Raw genomic sequence first — 17174 nt, forward strand, 5'->3', positions numbered from 1 at the left:
CCGGCACGGTCCCTGTTGTGTACCGCAGCCGAGTGGTCCAGACAGAGCTCGCGCCCTGCCCTACCTAGTCAGAGCGTCGGGATCTGAAGGCGGCGGCGGCGGGACCGGCGCTGGCCGCGGCAGGTCTCTAGGTGTGTACCGCAGCCGAGTGGTCCAGACAGAGCTCGCGCTCTGCCCTACCTCGTCAGAGCGTCGGGGTCTGAAGCGGCGGCGGCGGGACCGGCGCTGGCCGCGGCAGGTCTCTGGTATGTATCGCAGCCGAGTGGTCCAGACAGCTCGCGCTCTGCCCTACCTCGTCAGAGCGTCGAGGTCTGAGGCGGCGGCGGCGGGACCGGCGCTGGCCGCGGCGGCGCGCTCCTCCCCCCAAACGGACGCCATCCGCCAGAGGGCCGGTCGTCGTCGGAGGACTCTCCACCGCGGCGCAGGCGCCCAGGTCGGCACCGCCCCGCCGGCGGCACTCCACCCGACGCGGGCCCCCGCCTGGCAAGGGTCGCCAGCCAGCGGGGACTCGACAGGGTCCGCGGCCAGCGGGGGCCGCTGCTCGACAGGATCGGCGACGAGCGGAGGCCGCTGCTCGACAGGATCGTCCGCCAGCAGGGGTCGCTGCTCGACAGGATCGGCGGCCAGCAGGGGCGCCTCGTCGGCGGCCAGCAGCGGCGCCCGCTCGGCGCGCGTGGTCCTGCCGATGGCCAGCGCCGCCAGCCGCGCGGTGTGACTGTACTGAACTGCGAACGGCTCGCTGATGCCGTACACGCCGCGGCCGTTCCGACCGAAGTACACCAGCACGTAACTGCCTGCAAGGGACGGTCGGACTGCGCCTGAGACGGCAGAGCTGGGCTGCGGCAGACGGTCAGCCACCTCCAGTGACTTCAGCATCACACAACACGATCCGCAGACTGCAATAGCGAACACAAACGCAACCGCGCCAAACGCCCAGCCTTAAAACACAACTACGCACGAACGTTCTTTGTAGCACCTCACATGAGTAGACCAGAGATCACGAGGGACGCCACAGAAGGCGACTCTGTCCCCTAACTGCTGGCTGGTCAGTTGCCTAAGCGTCCTGTAAATCATCAAAGGGCTAGTCGTGTATCCCTGGGCTCTAGCATACACCCGACGCGAGAGCCGGGTTCAACCAGGGCAGCGGCCATTGCGCCGGGAAGCGGCGGCGCATAAAGCCGACGCGCAGGGTACACAGCACGCGCCCTGGGTGCCGCCGGCGTTTCGCCTGACTTCAGACGGGGCTCGGGGGGTTCGCGATGCGAGGCTAAGCTTTACCGCGCGCTGAGCGGCGGCCAGAACACGGACAAGCCCGGCAAGATGGCGGTCCCACGGTCGCCGTGAAGCATCGCCGAGCCGTGAGTCAGGTGGGGAGAAGGTCGCGCCGCCCGTCCGGCGCCGGCGCCGGCCGGACGGCACGGAGCCAGGGTCGCCCCTACCCCACCCCTCCGGTCAACCACAGCATTGGCCGGCTCAGACCCGCCCGCCCCGGCCAGCTCGACGGCAGGCGAGGTGCGGCCGGTCCGGCGGCGGCCTGCTGCCGGCGGGGCCGAGGCGGCGGGCAAGGCCGCGGGCATAGCGGCCACCGACCGCTGACTGGCCGGGGACGGCAGACCCCTGACCCAAACATAGGTCATGGTGCCGGCCGAGGTGACTGGTTGGCAGCGGAAGGATCGGAGACGCGCCCATGCAATGGTCATTACGCTTGCTGATTCAATCTCGCGTGGTCATGGGCATCACGGAATCAGGGACAACTGCTTGCAGCAGAGAAAAAAAAACAGAATAACTTGCGTTTTCAGCGTTCTTACTGCCTCTCGATCACCGGCAACAACTGACCAATTTGAAGTTCACCGACAGCGCTAAATCAGTCGGAAGGCATCCCGCTGTGCATGCATCAACATCGCCACGGAACCGCATGCATGCGAGGCTGGAAGACTCATACTGATGTAATCTTGAATGGCCTCGCTCGAAAGCACGCTTACCTGGCACGGTGACACTGTCCTCCGGAAAGACGGCCACGTAGTGGTCCGAATTGGGGGACGACGTGGTGCGCGGCGCCCATATGTAGGATATGTACTCGTCCAGGCTGGCAAAGTTCGCCTGTCGACAGACACAACGCGCTCGTCATCACACAAGGCAGCGTCTCGCTCTCACCGGGATCATGCATTCCTGAGCCGTATGTATTACGAAGGAAAAACGGCCTCGCCAAAGAGGACTTCAATCCGCTCATGCTCTGCACCTGCCGGCTATGTCCTAGCGGTCCCAAGTACCGATTATGAATATGCCGCGCTCGTCCTTGCCAGGCCGCCAACGAATATAACTAATAACGGTGACAATATAACGGCGAAGATAATCTGACAACTACGTCGGCCCCCACAACAGGACTTCTCGCACGATCTCGTGATCGTGCGAGCAGACCACACTAAATGCAGATCATCACACCGGGATGATGTCACCCCTTCGGCACCTCGTCAACAAACTGAGGACAGGGGGGGGGGGGGGCGTCACGGTGGAATCATGTTTTCACAGCGGGATGATGGCATCTTGACTCGGCAACGATATCGCAGCGTGTGGGAGCCACCATGGAAGCGCGCCGACACAGCAGGACAGCCGTGCCAGCGAGGAGCACCACGGGTTGCCTCCACAGGCCGCCCCGGGGACTCACTGGGGTCCTCTCGTGCGGCGTGGCGCTCAAGGCGCTCGCAGGTCGCCAAGGACACGCTCAATGAAGGACGCCCCAGGGACTCACTGGAGTCTTCTCGTGTGGCGCAGCGCTCAAGGAGCTCGCAGGTCGCCAAGGGCACGCTCAATGAAGGACGCCCCAGGGACTCACTGGAGTCCTCTCGTGCGGCGCGGCGCTCAAGGCGCCCGCAGGTCGCCAAGGACACGCTCAATGAAAGATGCCACGTGCAAGCGAAGGCGGAGGGGCACTACAGCGTTCAGACAGACCTGCTCTATTTGGGCATCATACATATGGAGCGTGAAGTTGACAATGATGTGTCGTGAAGGTAGCCAGCCGCTATGAGCTGTTGTTTTTGCGCATGGAGATTTCGAGAGCGAGTCTAGGTCCGCATGCCAGCACAGAAATGTAGATGCGCTGCCGCCTCTGCGCGCCGTAGTCGATGCACGGCACCCCGTATACTTTTCCACTGAGTTCTGCCTCGTCCTTGACATGTGGCAGCAATGAGTCAATGTGGCAGCCGGGGACGGGGGCCGCGGAAGTGTGCCCTTCCCATGGCGAGTCGTGCCCGGGCGGCCGAATGACACAGGAGTGAAGCCCGGCACGCGGTTACCACGGAGAGTGTCACGCGGCGGACGACCGCACCCGAGCCGTCCGGCACCGCAGCGCGGCTCCGCTCCAGAAAACCCCAACGCCGCGCAGCAGCAGCGTCACCTGCGAGGAGAGCCCCGTGCCGCCGGTCGGGAGCAGCCGGGACGGTCGTGCGGTCGGCTCGGAAGCGTGTCGGCCCAGGGGCCGTGCCCCCGACGCGTCATCGTGCTGGGCAGCTGGGCGCGGCCGGGCGGCGCAGTCCACCGGGCGCCGGTCAGCTGCGCCGCCGAGGCTCCGCGCACGCCGCCGACATTCCGGCGGTGCAGGGCTCAGCATAACAATCACACAGGCTGGCAACAAACCCGCCTCAACCAGACACCTGCAGTCAGGTACCCGGTGAGAACCCGAGACAAAGGCCGAGATAGCGGAGAATGTGGCCGCTCCGACCAAGTATGAGGCGTGGAGTGAACATCGTACACCCGTTTCTTTAAATTTAATCCAAACCTTTTGAATAGATCGATCACCTGAATCAGAGGTCACGTTAAGCAGTGCGTGTTGTGTGAACCCTGACCCCTATCATCCGATCGCGCAACTCCAGGTCAACGGCAGAATTTGGAGAATTTTGGAGGATTTGGAGAGAATTTGAAGAACTTCGGCGGCGAAAGTCCAACGTGCCGCAAATCTCGGAAAGTTCCGCCCTGGCCTCTGACGTCACCTGACCCATAGCGCAGCTACTGCCACCGACCGCTGGCCACACTGTCAAGCAGCGAGCGCCTAAAGCGACTCGAGCCCACCCCTCCCCAGGTGGGTGGGTCGGAAGGCAGGCGCTCTAACCAACTGGTCCATCGGGACGGACGCTCCGTTCTCCGAAAAAAACTCACCTATCCCACCCTCACATAGTACGACGTCGCAAAGCCCCGAGAAAGCAAAGCAGGCGTAGTCTTTTTAAGTAGGCATGTTGACGTTTCGCGTGTCACCATTATCCCTCCTAGATACACTACCCGACGGTGAAACACCACGGCACGACGAATGGAACGCCTTCGCAAATGGCGGATGGTGTAGCTTCAGACTTTTTCATAGAATGCAACTGGTGATTTCCTATTTTTAGTTTTCCTCCACGACAAACGGGCACATAACATTGAGCTATGTGCAGATGTATTTTGTCGCGACCCATTACACAGAAACCATGTCGTGTTCATTGCAGTTCTTATGCCCAACTCATTCCTTAACAGCAGCTGCGTTACAACTGATGACTTCGTCGGAGACAACATATCAGGAGTCATCAATATGTAGAATAACGCGAGACGTCAGGACAACCGGACAGCGCCGGGCCAGTGAATGCCGGAGGGATCCGTGCCGTCGACCGTGAAATGTGCGCCCGCTGCCGCAGGCGGACCATCCGATGGCTGGGCAACCTTGAGCACATCTGTCCCACCCGTGGCCCAGGGAAAACGTGCATCACTCTTGATCTACTGCCACAGGGGTTGAGTCACAGCATGCGAGCGCCGTCTTTCCGATCGGTGCCCATGCAAAGGCCAGCTGTGGGCGGCCCAGGCGATCACAACGCCTGTAGTGGACATGGACCGTTGCGCGGTACGCAAAGCATTCCTCCGCGGTCCCGTCTATCGGAGAGACGTCGCCCCTGGCGGTGCATCTCCAGGTGGGGGTTCACGGTCAGTGCAAAAAGCTCTGTCCATAATACAGGTGAACCTCAAAACTAGCGCACGGCACCGAAAATACAATAAACGCAACCGAACACATGCCATGGGGATTAACCAGGTGTAAAGGCCAACCGCCGAGCATTTGAGTGGCTACGTGGAAAACGCTGCCAATTCTTGATACGCGCCGACTGGAGATAAGAAAACATCATCCCTCACAAGCTTTTGCATCACGCTGTACGATATGGAGAGCACTGACCCGTCGCCACAAAGCTAGAGAGACCCCGACGCACGCTGTGTGCAGAAAGCCCAGTGTCAGCTAGTGAACACGTTGCGGTGCGAGTTGTGCAGGGGTCTCAAATTATGAGTGACACACGTGCGTCACGCCGCACAACATGCGCACGTCCCTTCCCATTTGAGACACCCGCGTGGCTTGATCCGAAATCTACACATACCTGTTACAAACACTTGAACCCCAGCGGCGCGAGAGAGGGAGAACCTCAAAGGCGCATTCTTCTGTTTTTTTTTTGTTTTTTTTTTTGTTATCCCATCAATTTTCTCTAGCCTGCTAGCTAGCTAGGCTAGCCCTGGGAACACGCGGGTGTATTTTTGAACCGTGGCAGGCTGCATACTGCATATTCCATATACAAAATACACAATCCACATGGTAAGGACCAGGAGCGTTTTCTAATCGTTCTGGTACACAGCGCCTACATGGTGAAGACACAGCACGAACGAGACCCAACCGTTGCCAGCGTGACGCATTACCATTTACCTCATGGATGGCGGTTGTCGGTCCAGACAGTCCATCTGCAAGTTTGTCTGATGCTGTGATGTCTATTCTTTCACAGAACTAATGAGCTCCATCCGACGACGGCAAAAATACACAGCTCCCGGACATCGGTTCGTGTGTAACTCGATTTTAAGCGCTGAAAGTCAACCGCAGCATCAGATCTGCTGCATGCCGTGGAGATCATGAATCGGCTAATAATTGCGGCAGACGGTCGAGAGGAAATCGGCTAATAATTGCGGCAGAGGGTCGGAGGGAAATCGTGAAGACCCATCAAACACCGACAACACCGACAACAAATCGTCAGCAGGCCTACACAGCCAACCGCTGGCAGTTTGGAAAGTCACAGCCCGTGAGTTCAGAGCCCGAGAGCCGGCCCCTTCCCAACCTCACGAGGGCCAAACAACCGACACCCTACAGCCACCCACGGAGCTTTAGCTCACGCGACGTTTTAGGTTCAAGTTTTATGTTTGGGTCCGCGCGGAGTACTTCCGGACGTTTAGGTGGCAGTGTTCACGAATCCTCCCCAGCCGCGGTCATCGCGAGGCGCCGGCTAGCGGCAGGCGGAAGCTGGATACGTGGGAGGCACCGCACGCAACAGCCGGTGGGACGCGGCGCCGCGGAGGCGCACGGCGCTAGCCGCACCGGGCACCACCCGCCGGACTCGCGGCGGGCGCCGCAGCGCTCCGAGGACGCGACTGGCGATCGGCACCGACCGTCACGCGACGGACTGCGGAGCGTGGACGGCGCGGGGCTCTCACCCTGAAGAGGGCGATCCAGTCCCAGGCGGAGATCTCCAGGGCGCGGTCGCACCGGTACTTGGCCACGCAGTCGGAGCCCACCAGCCACATAGAGATGGGCAGGAACTCCACGCAAGGCAGCGGCCGGCCAGAGAACACCTGCAGCACCGCACACACACTGCTGCTACAGGAGTGATCCTGAAGGGCGCATCACCGGCCCGGGCCCCACAGGCGCCGACCACGGGGCTAAGGCATTGTCAACTCCAATATACCCAAACCGATAATTACATGGGTGGAGACAGGTGGCTGGCCAGACGCTGTGTGCTTCCGTCAGCTCACTTCGATGTTCAACTCGGCACGGACAGATCAACTATCGGACACTGTGCGCTATGGTTATCTCATCTGGACAGAGACGGGCTTGGTCGGACACTGTGCCACTACGTCAGCTCACCGATGATCAGCCCGCCAGAGACCTTCCGCGGCACCGTCAGCTCACCTTGACGCGGAACTCGGCGGAGACCGGCTGGTGGTCGGACACCGTGTACTCGGGGTGGCTCTGGTAGCTGAGTGGCTCCATCGTCAGGCGTGTCTCCTCGTACACGTCCGCGTTGACCTTGTACAGGATGCGGTCGGTCCAGGCCGGCCGGCGGCTGTGGCCGATGGGCGGCGTCACGTATCAGACGACAGAGCGCCAGCCGCACCACAGCAGCCAGAGCAACCGGCAGAGCGCGCAACAGCGCCGGTCTCGGTCAATCATCAGACGACAGAGCGCCAGTCGCACCACAGCAGCCAGAGTAAACAGCAGAGCGCGCAACAGCGGCCGGACTCGGCCACCATCGAGACAATCGGCAGACAAGAACAAGCAAGCCCGAACAAACACCACACCGCAGCCATGTTACACCACAGCCCACGCTTTTTACCGAACACCCAGTGAGTCTGACGACACAAGCACACGACTTTCCTCTCGTCCAGCACTGCCCAGCATTGCAAGCGTGCCAGGAAGACCGCGGCTGCCGCCGGAGGGAGTCAGGGCCAGGCTGCAGTCTCAGCCGCCTGCCGCGGCCAGAGCGCCCCGCGCCGCGACTGCCGCTCACCTGGTGGCGTACAGGCCGCGCCGGCCCGGCACCAGCTTGTAGGTGGGCTTGAAGGTGAGCGTGGGCTCGCTCAGCTCTGAGAAGGCGTTGCCAGGTGCGGCGCGCCCAGCGCAGCTGATCCAGCTCGAGCAGCGGTGTCAGCTGGTGCTCATCGGCCAGCCGGCGCGCCGCCTCGTCGTCGGGCGCGCCGCCCTCGCCGCTCGACAGTCGGAAGTTCATGTCGCCCAGCCAGATGAGGTAGCTGTCGGCCGTCGCACGATGGGACATGTGAGAACAGGCCTCTGGCCTGACCGGGCGCAGTGCGAGCAGAGGCCCGCAGCACGGCGTCACAGGGAAAATTGTCTGGGCGGAGGCTGCACCTGGGCCCGACATGGCGCATCATCACCTCCAGCAGTGACGGCCGTCATATGCATGCGTGATAGGAAAGGATTGGGCGGCATAGGATGGATACAGCATAGGACTGAAGTCAAAAGGATTCGTGTCCATGTGCACGCATTGGAAGAAGCCGCCTTGTAGACGGTTTCCTCTGCGTGCTGCGTGACTGGACTTTCGCTGCGTGTATTGTGCGGACTTGTGCGACGGCTCTGCAGCGTGCTTAAACGACCATACACTCTGCGTACACTGCGCGCGTTTCACCAAGCAGGCAACGTCTGCGCCCACACTGCAGGGGTTCGAGACAAACAGCATCCTAGCTGATCAAGAGTTCAAGAAAGCTACTTTTCGCAAAGCACGATGTTGTTCTTGTCCTACCCATCACACCAAAAACCACCGGGTTCGCACCAGCCGCAAAATCGGAGTACCTAACAGCGAACCACCGGCCGGCCGACGCCGTCCCGTCCCCGGCCCCGCCGGCGGGCCGGGCAGCGGGCGGGCTCACTCGTGGTACAGTAGCTTGGGCGTGGCCGGGTGCTGGAAGTTGGCCTGGCTGAGGATGTCGGTGTAGTTCTGGATGCGCTCGGCCAGCAGGTGGTCGTGCGCCGCCAGGTGACAGTTGACCAGGCACAGGCTGACGCCGTTCAGCGAGAGGCGCAGCGCCACCGCGCCCTTGTTGCCCTGCCGGCCGCGCGCGTACGGCCATCAGGGCAGCACGCGCACGGCACCAGGACGGTGCCGCTGGCACCGGCGACGGCGCGCGTCTGCCGCTGGCTAGCCGCTTGCTGTCCGGACCCAAACACCACACTCCTAGTCCACCTGGCACCGCTTTAATGAGCTACATCGGAGCCCTACAAGAATGAACGTGAATTGCTTCGACATCCTCCGCCACGGTCCATGTAAGCTCACAGTCCTCGAGCTCCAGCAAAAGCTAAAGTAACCTGTCTATCGAGTAAGCCTACCTGCCTTCGCAGCCACCATCCCCCGCCTAGACGACGACAGGACTCACCCACATCCCGCCGAATCCGAGCCGGACGTACTTGTCCTCGACCTCCCTCACGTGCACCACGTGCCGGCGCAGCACGTACACGGACAGCACGATACCCTGCAGCCGGATAGGTGCGCAGCTTGACGTAGCCCCGCGGCGCCAGCGTCAGCCTGCCAGCGGCCGACACCGGCCGGTCAGACGGTGGGCGGGCAGGCGGGCGGCGCGGCCACCGGTTCCAGGCCCAGACCAGGGCCGGACCAGACCAGACCAGGCTCAGGCGGCGGTCGGCCAGCACCGTCCATTACATTCGTGCCAGCTCCAGTTTCCAACTGCACTAGCCTGCGCCAGCTCGGAATAGAAGACACTGTCAAGGCGCCCGCCTTTCGACCTGAGCTCGTGTAAGAAAAACAGTGTAACCTAATTACCAGGAGCGACCGGGCCAGACATGCTGGACTAGTTTGCTATGGTTGATGGAGTGTTGGAGGAGGAATGTAACCTGTTGTTAGGAAATAGGTGAGCAGATTCTGCGGTCCGGTGGTGTGGACTTAAGACCTCAAAAGTACTGCCTCCCTAGTCTGCAACACCTGACGACCCCAGAATCTGCTGCGGTTCTGTACACTTCAGCTGTTGCGGCCAAGAGGTAATACCGTTGAACTCTTTTGCCAGCGTTTTGCGGAGCTGCGGCTTGAATGTGGTACCCATTGGCTGTAACAGCTGATAGCTGCTGCTGGAAATCTGCAACGAAGTCCTGCGGCCAAACTGTGGACGGGTTTAAAGCGATATGGTAGCTGACAGTTATGTTCCCTAATCAATTGGACTACAAAATATCTCGTATCCAATTACACGTCTGGAAAACACGCCATCGTAGTTCTCACGAGGCAGGATTTCGACGGGGTGACGGCATCTGCCAGTGTCGGTGGCCGACGTTGGCTGGCTTCCTTAGCTTGGTGTTTGGTGTGATCTACACAGCTGACAGCTGTAACCTCTGTCATCGCTTCGCTCGTGCCGCACCACACGAGGCATCTTACAGGAGATGGATATGCTGTGTGCTCCCATTGTACAACAAAGTACAGCATGTGACAAACAAATTTGGGGGACTTACTTGAACAGCGTCGACCATGGATCGTCAAAAAGTGTGTCATACACGTAGTTCTGTGGCTGTGACTTCACTTCTTGACATCTGCAAAACAGCGCCAGCAGAATGAGCCACCTTATTAAGCTTTTGATCATATTCAAAGCAGCAAATCATTTTTCATCAACACATAAATGCACTAGTGGCTTCACTGTCATGACCTGAGGAACAGCAAAGCTGTACTGGTGCACTTACCCAACAACATAGATGTCTGGATGGGATGCCTGCTTTGTGTTGTCCTCCAGACCAAGAAGTCCAGTGAGGTTGGTCCTCATGTTTGGAAAGAGTGTTGCCACATTGTATGTGACCACATGGATCCTGAAAAGTATGAAGCTTGAATTACTTCTAGCCAAAATCCTGGACAGTATGAAGCATGCAGTACTTCCAGCCAAGAACCAAACAATATATGCAGCATGTCATCCTGCCATCCTGGACAGTATGAAGCTCATATCACTTCCAACCAAGAACCAGACAATATATGCAGCCCTGCCATCCTGATACCATATCAAAACATGAACATGTGCATGATATATAGATAGATGGGAATTACCTGTGTCCCTAAGCCAGTTTCAACTGCCTGACTAATATCAAGATCTTGATATAACAATCATATAACACAATTGCAAGATCAAGGGTCAAGGTCACACCATGCTAGATCACCAGGTCACTTCATCATATGTGCTTCTGGCTTTCCCAATTCATGTGATAAACAGAGGACATTTGCCAGGGGATGTTTAAGTTAGGGCTTAGTGAGGCTCAACATACACAAATTACAAATAACTATAATGCAATGCTTATAAGATAACTTTACATGACCTCTGAGGTGATCTGGATTGACCTTACATAGTGAGTGACAATGACTGGCAAAGTAAAACCAGTATATCTTCTCCACCAAAGCAACCCAGAACAAGAAAGAAAATTTCCAATTACTGCATATACAGACAGAGAGATCAGTGGTCTTTGGCCTTTGCTGATTATGACAGAACCCACTGACCTGACTTATTATAGATCATATAAGCCTCCCAGAATGTGCTTAATTGGTCACCTGTCAGGTAACAGCATTTCTCTCAGTGACAGTTTAAAAGCTATGCCAGAAACTCTAATGTGGTTGCCTTTTAAGCTGCAGACACAGGGAGGATGTCAATCATGCCATGTCTATCAGCTCAGTCTCCCAAATGGTACAGTTGTGAAATGATCACACACAGAGTTCATTACAGCCAACACATTCTACCTTTAACTGATGCAAATTTCTGCTATCAGCCATGATATTATACTTACTAGCAGCAGGGTTAGGTATGTTAGGTTAGGTAGGTTAGGTAGGTAGGTATGAATGCTTGTCCACTGTAGCACAGCCTCAGCACTCCACTGACAGGAAAGAGAAAGGCACAAACTGGAGCAAGTTCAATACCTTATTCTCAAATTGAGTATAAACTGCTTGACAGAGGCTAATGACAATAGTGAGCATCCACAACCAAATAGCAGTTCATTAAATCAAGTGGAATTAAACAGAAAGTAATTTACATAGATAGTAAGTTAAAGTAATTTACACCAGAAATTAACACCACTCAATGCAAATAATTTAGAAATAACAACACAACACAAAGCAAGAGGCAGTGACCTAAAAACAGTGCTGATTGCTGCTCGATTGTCAGGTCCAAGCAACTGTCCAGCCTCCTGATAGGTAGTGCTGGAACCTGGTGGTGGCAGAGTGCCATGAGCAGCTCACCACTGAGAGCAAACACTGCCACACCAATCAAACTGATGTTCCCATGCGGCTCCTAAATCTCCTCAAACTGTAAACCTTTATGCATGCATATCTACAGCTATTAGCTACTAAGGTACTCACTTCATGTCATCCATGGGCTGTGCCATGCTTGGGTGTTCACAACAAATGAACTGGAAGCATAAGTCCACCTGGCAAGATCCACAGACCAGCAGTTATGTGAAGCATTGTCAAACACTGTGAAGCAATGAAGGTGATCAGAATGAATAGCACATCAAACCTACTGCATAACACAAAACACTTCACATGTGGAAACAATATGGTCACATAGATCAACAACATGCCTGAAACTGTCATGTCTGAAAACATTGGGTACATACCATATATATATATATATATATATATATATATATATATATATATATATACATAGCATACTTTGTCACAGCAATAGCTCACAGCCTGGTCTGCAAAAAAAAATCACATCCACAGCATCACAAATCTATGACATTGATCTGTGAACCACCCGCTAGTGTGCACCAAGCCCTACCAGTCCACATTTTATCACACCTTCAAGATGTCATGGGATTCCAAATGCTTGCAAAGCACAGTTGCCTGAAACTATGCCTGCAAAACATAATTCCAGGAAACCTTGGCTCCCTGCACACTGAAATTAAAGGAAGACTGTGCACCAAACCTTGAGACAAGGTGCCCTTGATTTACAGCAGTAAATACAACAATTTTTGTGATGCTGCTCCTGGATGCTGCCGCTGCTATGCTGGACATGATCCGCAAAATTTATTTCATGCAGTCTGGTTCACAGCTCACAGAGCCCCTCCCACATTTCTATCTCAATGCGTGAGTCACGTGCCACAACTGAGATATCTCCATAGGCATTTCTATAACATTGTGAGTGGGTGACGTTTTCTCAATTATTACCTAAGTCATATTAGCTGAATGCATTTAGCTTTAATATGTAATCAAATTACACGTGCCACTAACCCAAGTACATCGCCAGCAGTCCCGCCCGTTAGATAGCCTTGGTCCCGCCTTGTCTGTTATTATGCGCCAAGAATGTCACTCCTGCGGCAGCCTTTCTCGGCCTATTAAATTAGGATTCGTGATGTTTGCAGGCTGTGGGGGGTTCTCCTGCGACTCCACGTAAAACCGCATCACGAGACTTCTGTCAAAGTGGTCAAGAGGTAATATCCACCGGAAATGTAAGATAACAGCTTTGAGCCATTGATGCCGGTATGGTTATGACGTAATTGATCGTAGGTGCATACAAACAGATTACAGTGAGTAGGACAAAACCTGGGCAAAAATGCACTTGAGTAGAAAACGACCAAACTTACAATTTCAAACCAAGATACCCGGCTGAAATCAACAGACAGGCAGCTAGTGGATACAGCCATCAAAATGAGTCAATCATTTTTAGGAGCCGGTGGGAGTATCATTGGGAGTGGTCAGCGGCATTCAGTCGCACCCGCTGTCGTCCAGTGCCTGTTACCATGCATTCCATGCGGCAAGGTAGACTGGGATGCGTTCTGCCTCGACATTTTCTGCAGGCGGACTTTAATACGCCTGCAGAAAAAAATGACGAAGTGGAGCAGAAAGTGACTGAGTTTATATGTGTGTGGTGGAGTGGGGTGGACGAGCATTGCCCCCCCCCCCTTAAAACCGCATTTCATTGTCGTCGTTGCCACTGTCCATGGCGCGGGAGCAGCCCGGGCTTTCGACGCCTAATGTGGCAGCTCGATAACGTGTGCCAAGCATGGCACGAATCTCGAATCGAAAAAACTTATCAGCTCACCGACCCTACGGAACAGTATGAAAGGCTGTTCGCGAGGTCGAGGCGTCGCTCCTTGTCATACTCACCGATCGTGATGGTTTCTGGCGAGGCATTAAGAACTTCGCTTTCCAGTCAGCGAAGGGCGGTATGGGTGCCACTGAGGACCTACGCATAGAAAATGCCGACGACTTGGACCGGCTCCTCGCTTCCGTCGGCTCACGCATCGCTGGCGAGTTGGCAATCTTGGCGGTTCTCCTCTTCTACCTAGGCCACCGCGTGTGACGGCTGCCAGACCTTAGATAGTGTCCCCCAACTTTGTCCGAACTATCGAAAGCTATGAACGAACTGTCATCATCCGGAGTGGTGAGATTTGATGGTATTCCAGTGCATGTCTTACGTAAATGTTTCCCTGTCCTGGGACATTTGCCTCATCTCATGAACACCTCCGTCACATCCTCTCCCCCAGATTCTTGGAAGTTTGCCTCCGTCATTCCTATTCACAAATCTAGCCCTCGTGACATCGTCGGTGATTTCAGACCTATGCCAATTTTGCCTGTACTGTCCAAAAGATAATGAAAAGGTGCAGCTGTCGTTCCGCCTCGTTTCCCAAGATCTTTTAAGTCCACCACAGCACGGAAAGACCTTGTCACTCAACAAAAGACGCCTTGATCGACACCGTGGGTCCACACTGTTGCGTGGGCGCTACGCCGGATCGACGTTGGGCTAACCGTTGCCTCTCTAACAAGGCTGTGGTGGTATCGGTACGGAATACATCCTAAGTGGTTTGAGGGCTACTTGCTGGTCGGCGGCAGGTGGTGAGATGCGTTCGTCTCTCTCTGTCGCTGATTCACAGCGTTCCTCAGTGATGCTTAGTCGGTCCTATCTTCCCCTGCATCCCCAAGAACGCGCTTCTATCCTACCTCCCTTACGAACGTCTATTGTCTCACACCGACATCACCCTACTGCTAGATTCCGCTCATCCAGACCAACTATCCATTTTGGAATCCCAACGGAAGGAAATCATCCAAGTGATTCAATCATGCTTCATATGACTCTTAAACGAATCACACAAGAGCAAATTTTCCCGTCCTCGGCACCCCCAATCCCGGCAAAACGTATCTTCTCACCTTGACATCGCGGGACAAATTAAACTCTTCACCGTCTGTGAAGGTTACTTTTAGAGGATCTTTTCCTAGAGACTGCGCATATCCTGTGTTGTCAAAAAGGCAACTCCATCCTTTTCTGCCTGCACAAAATTCGTCAGCGCCTTACGCTACAGGCTAGTTAACTTTTCATTCAGTCCCGTTTTCCCTCGCCTTTCGTACTGCCTCTCAGTCTAGAATGGGCCTGCAGCGTGTCACCTGAACAGAGCGCAATAGGCGAAGGGCTTTGGGACCGAATCGTCACCGATGCCCTTCGGCGAGACCCAGTGGTGTCAACTGTTCAAGCGCCAGGCTGGCGCGGCGTTAGTGACCTTGTCACCCTCCGTGACGGCCCCGATGTATTCAGGGCCCTTAATGATCCTTCGGGCTCACCGGGCGGGCTCTGGTGGCGATCCGGTCCCTGTTCACTCTACGTACCGCTGCGTGCCAGCGTGCCAACCGGGCTGCAGCAATCCTTGATCTGCCAGCTCTTCATCTGTCGGTGGCAAGCAGGGCTTTTCGTAACGCGCGGCCTCGCCCTGGAGCCGCCTGCCGCCGACCACCGCCACCTCTCGCACCCGCAGGGAGCTCGCACCAGGCGAGAGGATTTAGACGGTCCCGTGGCGTAATCATTGCTTGTTTGCCGTTGTATGGCTGTTATCGGCGATTTATATTTTGATCCACTACTTTGTTGTTGACGTAGATGTGTGAATGGCGGAATGCTTGATAATGTTCGAATGTCGTCGCGTTGTTGTCACGTTTTAATATTGCACTCATCCTGTCGAAATTGTACCAAATCAAACAATAAAGCATATGTTGGAGTGATTCGCGAATAAAATGAGCATGAACATAGAGATGGAACGATATCACAGTTGCATTTCTGGGTTGCAATGTTCCAAACAGCAAGCTTGCACAGGCGAACACTTCTACAAGAAAGGGCTTCCTTATCACCTGCTTCAGCATGCTGTTACACATCCCGCTTGACCCAAAGACGGAAATGGCCACTGTGCGCTGCATGCAACATACACCAACATGAAATGTTTAGATATTGTTCAACAATGAGCGACACGAGGAAAGGAAGACTCGTGACTTTACTGGGCCATCGCACTGTGGATGTTACACCAAGGTCATACCTGCTAGAATCACCGAAGACTCCTGAGAAGTCACTTTCACAAAGTTACTACACCCGTCGCCGCCCCCCCCCCCCCCGCCGTCTCCGAAATATCTCACACTTCAAACTCTATCAACTGACGCCACCGCGAGGTATACACGCACACCGCCTCCACACCGTCACACCGCACCAAGAGAGCCGGCTCGAGACGGCCAGTTCCGGCATCCCCCGCCCACACTGCAGCGCGCCCAGCGGGCCAGCCGCTGACGTGGCGCAGAGCTCGCGCGCGGCACGACCCCGCACGGCCGGCGTCAGTGCTTGAAGCCCGGTGAAACGCCGTACTGAAACTCGGCCAGCGCCGCCGCCGCGGCAGCGTCCGCCTCCATCTCATCATCCGAGTCCGAGTCCGAGTCCGAGTCCACCACACGCTCGCCCGTGTACTCCCGGTAGCACTGCCGGATGTGATGCGCCGAGCTGCGGGGCGGACACGGGTCAGGCGCCGGACGGCCACGCGAGGGGCTGTCGGGGCAGACACGGGTCAGGCAAAGGAGCTGTTCGGGCGGGCACGGGGCGGGCACAGGAGAGGTGTTGGGGCGGACACGGTCAGGCACAGAAGAGCTGTTGGGGCCGACAAGGATCAGGCATCTGACGGCCACAGGGGAGGGGGGGGGGGCTGCCAGGGCAGATACGGGTCCGACACAGGACGGCTACAGGGGGGCGGGGGAGAAGTCTGCTGTCAGGGCTGACCGGTCAGTGTCGTCATCAGAGCCGAGGCCGTCGAGGCAGACACGGTATAGCCTGCTACCCACTGCCGAGCTGCTGAGCTCAGTACATCAGCAAACGCAGAACTTCTGCTGACTGCTTACGAAATACAAAGGATAGGATCACTGACAAGGACAGAAGAGAGGTTACCCATTTGAGGCGGGCTTGAGCAGGGTTCTTGTTAATTGCTGACGAAATGTAATCATTGGCACCGCTGACGTGGATAAAAGTGCGACTGACCATTTTACATGCATTAATACTCGTTCCAAACATTGCGTGAGTCAATTAGGGCTCTACGTGCTACAGGCAAACAAAACACACAAAACCGTGGCAGCCTCTAGATGTCATCATCGTGATGTGCGCGCAATCGGCAACGAATGGCCCGGTAATAATGCACAACAGCCATAATTTGAGGCTCCTGTCAGACGCTGCACGCTGCGCAAAGAGTGACGCGTATGGTCGCGTACGGGACGCGTACGGACGGGACCATACGGACCACGCGTACGCGTGGTCCGTATGGACGCGTGGTCCGTATGGATGCGTGGTCCATACGGAACACGCGTCAGCAGTGCAGGCTGGCCCAATACACGGCTGTCCCG

The 17174-nt window shown here is 56.1% G+C and overlaps 1 protein-coding gene across 1 annotated transcript; it reads right to left on the bottom strand.

The window, feature by feature from the left end:
- Nucleotides 1–683: 683 nt before the first annotated feature.
- LOC119099648 (phosphatidylinositol 4,5-bisphosphate 5-phosphatase A) lies at nt 684–7820 on the bottom strand (the record flags this gene model as incomplete). Its single annotated transcript, XM_037222715.1, has 6 exons — nt 7759–7820; nt 7554–7667; nt 6956–7109; nt 6481–6618; nt 1983–2100; nt 684–794 (listed from the first exon to the last, which is right to left on the bottom strand). Coding segments are annotated over exons 1-6 (697 nt in total), but the record flags the coding sequence as incomplete, so codon positions are not given.
- Between the last annotated feature and the right edge of the window lie 9354 nt (nt 7821–17174).

The sequence above is a fragment of the Pollicipes pollicipes genome, unplaced genomic scaffold (genome assembly GCF_011947565.3).
Source record: "Pollicipes pollicipes isolate AB1234 unplaced genomic scaffold, Ppol_2.1 Scaffold_4818;HRSCAF=5691_pilon_pilon_pilon, whole genome shotgun sequence".
In the NCBI taxonomy this organism is placed as follows: domain Eukaryota; kingdom Metazoa; phylum Arthropoda; class Thecostraca; order Pollicipedomorpha; family Pollicipedidae; genus Pollicipes; species Pollicipes pollicipes.